The sequence below is a fragment of the Platalea leucorodia genome (genome assembly GCF_965183815.1).
Source record: "Platalea leucorodia genome assembly, chromosome: Z".
NCBI classification, from domain to species: domain Eukaryota; kingdom Metazoa; phylum Chordata; class Aves; order Pelecaniformes; family Threskiornithidae; genus Platalea; species Platalea leucorodia.
Genome location: NC_138858.1, coordinates 87,981,069 through 87,989,050, shown reverse-complemented (window position 1 = coordinate 87,989,050; position 7,982 = coordinate 87,981,069). Strand labels below are relative to the sequence as shown.

Sequence of the window (7,982 nt, the reverse complement as noted above, 5' to 3'; positions counted from 1 at the left end):
TTTGCAATACTGCACTCCTTTGCTTAAAGAAGTTACTACCCAAAGTCTAGCTCTATTGGTCTCCCTCTGTGCAGTATTCCTCTTATCATTGCTGGCGGAACTCCCCGTCCCTTCACCAGCTGGAAATGATTGCTGTAGTCCACCAAGAAGAGCAACTGAGGCACCAGCAATCATTTTTAAAATTCTGCTTTAGAGGCTGGTCAAACCTCATAGAATCATTAGGGTTGGAAGAGACCCTTCAGGTCATCAAGTCCAACCGTTAACCCAGCACTGCCAAGTCCACCACTAAACCATGTCCTCAAGCACCACGTCTGCCCGTCTTTTAAACACCTCCAGGGATGGGGACTCAGCCGCTTCCCTGGGCAGCCTGTCTCACTGTAAGTCCCAGCTGCATGTTTCTAGAGAAGGCAGCAACTGGTTTAGTTCCCCTCACATCTGTAGCAACAGAGCGATGAGACAAGGAAACAGAAGACAGAGGATCGCACTCCTGAGCTGTCCCGTGGAAAAGGGTGCTAACCTGCCAGGGACGATGGCCAAGGCCACGTCTCTCTAGTACGCTTTCTCCTTCATATTCTCTGCAGTAACCCTGCCCTGCACGCAAGACAACGCGGAGAAACGCTGGTAGCTAGGCTTGGTTTGAATGTCTCCTCTTTCCTGATCCTTGCCGAGTACCACTTGTATTCTTAAATTGCAACTGTGTTAAGTATGGAGCTGAGGCAGCCTGGTTATAGTCAGTTCGCTAAGACTGGGAACAGTCGTGAAACGGGCCTGAACAGAGCTGTCCTCATGTCAGCTGAAGCATCGCAACCCCTCTCTGCTCTCCTCCCAGACTGGCAGCACACCCTCTTCAGTCAACGACATATTCCATCTCACGGTAACTTGTGTGCCAAATCCCTGGACCCCTCTCTTCGCTGGTCACGAGTATCTGTCCTCTTAGACACAAAACATCTGTAATTCGTTAAGCAGACAATTCCTTTTTTTGTGTTGTAAAACTGTCAGTGGTTACAAAGCAAAGCAGATACCAAGCCGTCTGTCATGACGGACCTGCGGTGCGCTCCGTCTCACCGCGCCACGTAAGCAGACAGCAATAGACCAAGACCGCACTTTCTGCTACAGTAATGCCAATCACCAATTAGTGGCAGGCTTGTGTTAAACTCTTACCCTCAGTGCTTCAGATTTCCCAACGTTAGAGATGTATACAATATCTTCCACAAAGAAACAGGATGCAAATTTTTTTATTCCATCAAGGAGTGATTACAAAAAAACAGTACACTGGTAAAAATCAGATTCTGCCAGTAACAAACATTCAGTAAACATTTTATTTAAATGCAGATAATCACAACATTCGGATACAAGAAAGCTCACTTGTGCCTTGCCATTTTTGACTGTGAAGCTAGGGACTATATTATAATCATAACACACTGATCAGAATCAATATTTGAGGACAGTTTAGCAAATGGAAAACTCAAACAAAATAATAGCCACTCCAAAATTTACGAACAGACCAATTCAGAGCAGTTTCTGAAAGCTTTCCTGCCCCCAATCATCCAAAATATTTTGTTTTATATCTATAGTTTCATAAAACAAAGTCCCCCAAGAGAACCAAATGCTTTTTGTCAAGACCATCACATGGTTTATGGTCATGCTTGCTCTTCTGTCTCTTTCTGTAAGGCCTGAAGCCTTTTATCTCTCAACTCTCAAGCCTGTAAGGCACACAACACTTCATATTTCTGTAAGTCTTTTTCAATACTCACATACAGAAATCCTTAAACATGTCTCCAAATGCTGTATCTTTCTTAACTAGCTGCTTCTAAGGTCGTCTTTGGCTGTCATCTCTGCTACACTCACAGACCTCCACTGAAGTGGGTAACACACAGAAACCTCATCTTGTCAGTGCTGCTGTACAATACAGTCTTACAGAACTGAGTACACACCAAGTAGGCAGAACTCCAAGTTTCAGGTAAAAATATCTTGTGATCCGTTATTCCACAGCCCAAATGAAAAAAAAAAAAAAAAAAAAAAGCAATTTGCAAAAGACAAGATACCTCAGTACAAAAAAAGCTGTGTTTATGAAATACCTTCACAACTGCGGGAAGCTGAACTATTTCATGAGCGTTACAGAAAGGGCCATCTTCTTTCTGGCCCCATAGCTGTAAGCAACAGAAAAAGCAGCAATGCAAAAAAAAAAAAAAAAAAAAAAAAAAAAAGCAGAACAAACTCCATGTTTACAAGTAGAAGGTTTTTCAACAAGGAAGGACACTTTAAAGCTTTAGTATATTTGCTGTTTCATTCCTTCCACTTTTCCCTTTTTCACATGAAGGCACACACGTACATATACACACACAGAGATCCCCCTTTGAACTGCGAGTCAGCTTACACTGAAGTTAAACATTCAGTAACCACTCTTAGGCTGCTGAAGGAAATGTTCATCTTAAAGCCAAGCATCAAAACAGCTGGCAGAAGACTTTGCGTAGGCTTAGTTTAAGCCTGAAGTTCTAAACTTCAGTCATCCTCATCTGGATCTGTCCTTTTAGGTTTAAACAACAAGGAGTACTTAGGACCCTAAAACATTTGAAAATGCAGTTCTTAAATCGAGATTTTGAAGTTTATCAGGCAAGGGACTCAATTTTCATCATCCCTTCCTTGATTTTCATGTTAAACAATGTGGACAGAGGAGCACATTCCATCACGGAGCATTAAGAAATTTTGGGAGTGATACAGAATAAGCCGCTGGACTAATATAAGTCTATTTTTTTTTTTTTTTAAACCTTGTATTTGTCTAGTAGCTCCGTTATGGGTAAACTCACCTGCCAGCAAATAAATACTTTAAAAAGTTCATCTTAATTGCACCAAGGTTTAGATGTATCACCATTCACCCCATAAATATTGAAGGCCAAGACTAATTACCTTTCACACTATGCAGGCACTGTTCCCTGCGATTAAGTAACATCATATGTGCCAATAACCAAATGAACAGAGGAGCTGAAGGAAGATAGTGGTTTTCACAACAGCTTTAGCAAGAATTCGTAGGTTGCATTGATTATGCCCCAGGACAGGACAGAACGATGGTAATTCAGATGGGCTCCTCTGAAAAGGTGGATCAATTTTCTATCACGTTCCAGCCAGATCTTCACAAAGACTTTTGGGAAGGACTGAAATTCTCCACCAATTTGAGCTTGCATGCGAGTTTTTACAACATTCACTGGGAAAAACAAGAATCCCAGCATGGCACCCAACAGCCCTCCACATATGAAGTCATTGACTAAATGAGTGCTGTAAGAAGTTGCTTCAGGCAGACACTGTTTGATAGGTCCCCGTAGGCCAAAGAAGAGTGCGTTACTGGGTCCATTTCGGAGCAGAATAGGCACCAATCCCCGATAATATTCTCTCATCCCATAGACTTTCAGTACCTTGAAAGCCTGGTAAGTGTTTGTAAATTTATCGTGATGTTTATAGTCCTGCAGCAAAGTCTGAACTCGCTCAAAAGGTGTCAGAACAGCTTCCGTGGTCCCCGCAAGCACTGCTGCCATGCTGCGCGTGAGGAGTTCAGGAGCGCTTGTGTGGCTATGGAGCAGGGAGGAGAAATCTTCGTACAAGCCAAACATTAGAGCCAGTGTTGTCGTTTTCTGCATTAATGGAGGAAGGATACCACGATAGAGATTTCGAATTCCATCCTTCTGCAGCTGATGTACTGCATCCTTTGTTTTCAGACCATACAACTGCTGTCGAAAGAGGACCTTCTGGATGGGAAAAGTGACCGCTATATTTGTGAAGGCCGCACAGTAGCCACAAAGATAATGTTTACCAGAGGTAGCCGTTACGTCATTGCTTAGATACTCCTTTGAATTCGTTGGGGCAGAACCTTCTGAATCCATCATACTGTTTTTCTTACTGTAGTATATCTCAGTTCTCCTTCCCTACATGAAAAAAGAAAAGAATGAACATGAGCAGGCGACCCTGTAGCTTTTTTCACACTAGCGGATCATTCAAACAGCACCTGGCATCTTACATCGGAGGAAAGCCCAGAAAATTTGAAGGAGAAAAGCGACAAATGCCAGATCTGATGGATGTCGTGCTGTTTTCTGCTCAAGTTTCAGAGACCTGAAAAAGCAGCAGTTTTTCCTTTCTGTACAGTTTCAAATTAAAATAGAAATAAATTGGGAAGAAAACTGAGATATGAACTCCTCCAGTGCTACATTACAGCTGACAAGAGGAAGCTTACCGATTAGATTTCCCCATTCACCATGCCAAGGAATTAAAACAGCTAAAGGTCTACTCTCACACTAATAAGATACACATCGCCGGGATGGTGGTGGTGGGGACAGAAGAGAGTCTAGGGAAAGAAAAAAACAAAAAACAAACCATGCAGTAGCATTACAAATTCTGATTATTCCACTCTGCCTTTCCCTGTGGCAGAAAACAACAGATAATTTACATAACAATTTGTTATGGTTTAACCCAGCCAGCAACTAAGCACCACACAGCCACTCACTCACTCTCCCCCCTGCCCTGGTGGGATGGTGAGGAGAATTGGAAGGGTAAAAGCGAGACAGAAACTCGTGGCTTGAGATAAAAACAGTTTAATCATTAAAAAGAAATTAAAAAAAAATATTTAACAACAAAGAGAAAGGGGAAAATAAAACCCAAGAAAAGCAAGCGATGCAAATGAAAACAATTGCTCACCACCAAGTGACCGATGCCCAGCCGGTCCCTGAGCAGTAGCCCCCCCCGGCAACCTCCCCCCCAGCTTTATTGCTGAGCATGATGTCATACGGTGTGGGATACCCCTGTGGTCAGTTGGGGTCAGCTGTCCCGGCCGTGTCCCCTCCCAAATCCTTGTGCACCCCCAGCCTGCTGGCTGGTGGGGTGGGGTGAGGAGCAGAAAAGCCCTTGACACTGTGTAAGCACTGCTCAGCAGTAACTAAAACATCCCTGTGTTTGCAACACTGTTTTCATCACAAATCTAAAACCTAGCTCCATACAAACTACTATGAAGAAAACTAACTCTATCCCAGCCAAAACTAGTACACAATTGTAATCACAGGCTTAAATTAAACTATAAGAACACTTCTAACATAGTTTTGAAGATTTCTGGAAGTTCCAGTTAATTAACCTGCCACCTCATCTGCAGAGAAAGACAGCATCTTGAACCCACACTCGATTTTCATGTTCTGTTGAGAAGTTTAAGACCTTGAGCTTGGCTAGATCTGAGGTCCTGAAGGACGCACAGAGACAGTTCTACCAAAAAAAGCAGAGAAGTACTGAAGTAATCATTACCAGGCAACACTTGTTCGTCATTTTAAATGCGGTTACTTATTCAACAATTATAAAAAACTGTTTCTGCAGCTGATTCAAATCCTAACTTCCATTACAGCACAGCTTGAGTTACGTCAGTAACAATCAAGTGAGGCTGGAGGTGGTTTGCGAACTTCAGATACTCCTCGCCAGCAACGTGCATGGGATTTCCACGATTTCAAAATGGTATTTGCGGCCAATACCCCTGCTTGGGATGAGGAACTGTTTCTCAAGGTGCAGCCACTACAGGCTGTTATGTGAAGGACATGTGGCAGAGGCAGAAACAACCTGGATTGCTCAAAGCAACCTGACAGATCATTTTGACCAAGTACACAATTTATTTTTAAAACAAAACACGTATGTACCTGGATTGGCTTTTCCTCTACAGTTACATGCTATTTAATCCTTTAAGGTCTGGCAAGTGAAAATGCCATCTAAATACTTCACAAAGATGAAGCGTTTCTGTCAATATGAGAAGTAATATCAGAGACAGGGATTCATATAAGATGGCTTATACATCACTTCATATATGCATCAGTTTAGAGTATTATTCAGACTACTGTAGTTTTACTTGCATATACTAAAAAAGCCACATCTGCAGCTACACTACTCTTAGACAGGCGACAGTGGGTCATGCTGATTCAACTAACAGAGCATGGAAGAGTCTCACCAGAGACAACACTGTCAAGGAGATGATTCAAAAGGCCTTTGACAACTAGTCACTTCTATGGGTGGCAGCTGTCCGCAGCCAAAACATATTTTTCCCCTCAAAAGAAACTTGTGGTAAATAAAATTAAAAAAAGAGGCAGGGGGGAAAAAAAAAAAAAAAGAGAGAGACCTTTAGTTTAGTTGCAGAAGCTACATGCTCCTTTTGGCGTAACCACTGGATCTGTCCAGTAGGGAAGTGTTGAAGACTGCAACGATCCTCACGTAAGGAAGTCATCACGCTTCTGAGTTAGGAATTTGCAAGAACCAGGCACAGCAAATCTTCCCAGAAGTCTTTATGACAGAACCCTTTCTTTCACACATAATTTGTAAGGCCTGTGCCGCCTACAAGTACTAGAGCACAGCAGCCACTCTGCTAGAATTTAACATAAAAGAAACAGTTCTCCAAGAAGAGTAGAAGTTTTGGATCGATGGCATTGCCTATGCACACAAACCCCTGAGGCTGCCACAACGTCCCATTTATACACAGAAGTTCCCCTCAAGCCAGGAGCCGATTTCAGAGCGCTCTGAGCGAGGGGGCACACGTGACCCTTTTTGACATCATGTTCCCTGATCCAAGGTCTTTACGTCAGGTGCCTGCCACTGTCACCATCTTGTGGTATGCACATCTAGTGCATCTGAAGAAGGATTTCAACCCATTTACCTGCCTAAACGACCATGGCCTTCAAGATGCTGGCATGTGACCCACTAGGTCAGAAAAACACAAGAATAAAGAAAAGGACATTTGTTACCTAGTATTGCATTATATCTCTGTATTTGTAATCCTGGTAAGAGATCGCAGTGTTTCCCGTCATCCTGACTGCTGTGGAACGCATGTGCTACCTAGGAAGTCCCCTGGCCCAGTGACAGTTTAGGATTACTCTGGGAACTGACCACTCATTCAATCAGCAAACTGAAGTAACACGACAAACTCACGCTCTTTTGCCACCAAGTACGAGAAATATTCACCCTAAACGATTAGCTAAATCCTGAAGACATGCAGCTGCGTCAGTTAACACGGACGGTTTACGGATGCGCTCATTCGTTTCTGCGGCCGATCACCTACCGCGGTAACACACACCAGGTGGCCGACCGGGGGCTCGCCAGCCCGGGGCTCCTCGCCACCGCCAGCCCACCGGAGGCACCGGGCGCTTCCCCAAGGACGCAGCGCGCTTCCAGACTCACTGCATTCCCGGTGCGGGGCTTCCCGCGCTGCAGGGCCCGGGCAAACCCGCCGCCCGCTGCCGCCGAGGAGACCTCAGTGCTGCCGACGGCGCTGCCAGGGCCGCCCGGCCGCGGCCCGCCGGGGACGCTGGGGAGCGATCGCGGCCGCGCCGGAGCAGGGCACCAGGCGACCTGCAAGCAGAGAGTCAAACGCGAGTCAGGAACGCGGCAGAGGCGCAAACGGGGAGGCCGCGGCCGCGCCGGGGCGGCAGCAGGCAACACCCGCCCCTCCCGCGCCGGCGGCGGGGCGGCCAGCAGCGCGGGGCCCTCCCGGGCCGGGGCCGGGGCCCGGAGCGCTGCCCCGCTCCCCGGCGGCCCCCGGCCCCAGCAGGCGGGCGGGCGCTCAAGGTCAGGCCGACGGCGCGGCGGAGCGCGGGGCGGCGGCTGCGGCCCGCTCCCGGCGGAACCGCGTTCTCCCGCCACGGCGCGCCTGCGCGGCCGCCGCGCCGCGCCGCGCCGGGCCGGGCCCCGCCGAGGCGAGCCGAGCCGCGCCGGGCCGAGCCGAGCCGGGCCGGGCCCCGCCGCGGGACGCACCTGCGGCCGTTGCCATGGCGGCGGCGGTGGGGCGGGAGGGGACGGGAGCCTCCGGCGGCGGCCCGGCCCCGCGGCCTCCGCCGTGCTCGCGCCGGCGTATGACGCAGCCGCGCCGCCTGACGCCCGGCGTGACGCCAGCGCCGGGCGAAGGAACCCGGCCCTCCTCCCCTTCACGTGACCCAGGGGAAGGGCGATGGCAGCGCTGCCCCCTCCCCGCCTCGGCC

General features: G+C 47.5%; 1 protein-coding gene across 7 annotated transcripts; it reads right to left on the bottom strand.

Moving 5' to 3' along the window:
• Positions 1-1,219: 1,219 nt before the first annotated feature.
• Positions 1,220-7,875, bottom strand: SLC25A51 (solute carrier family 25 member 51). 7 transcript variants are annotated; one of them, XM_082336562.1, is made up of 4 exons: positions 7,759-7,875; positions 6,937-7,356; positions 4,223-4,333; positions 1,220-3,917 (listed from the first exon to the last, which is right to left on the bottom strand). In XM_082336562.1, the coding sequence occupies exon 4, from the start codon at positions 3,876-3,878 to the stop codon at positions 3,003-3,005; it is 876 nt and encodes a 291-aa protein (XP_082192688.1). In that variant the 5' UTR covers positions 3,879-3,917; positions 4,223-4,333; positions 6,937-7,356; positions 7,759-7,875; the 3' UTR covers positions 1,220-3,002. The 7 variants fall into 7 exon arrangements, with proteins under 7 accessions (XP_082192688.1, XP_082192686.1, XP_082192689.1 ...); XM_082336560.1 differs by having other exon boundaries at positions 6,970-7,356; XM_082336563.1 differs by having other exon boundaries at positions 7,067-7,356.
• Positions 7,876-7,982: the final 107 nt, after the last annotated feature.

What these genes read in the sequence shown, in the direction of transcription:
- SLC25A51 (XM_082336562.1), bottom strand. Translation starts at nt 3,878, where the DNA reads ATGATGGATTCAGAAGGTTCTGCCCCAACGAATTCAAAGGAGTATCTA.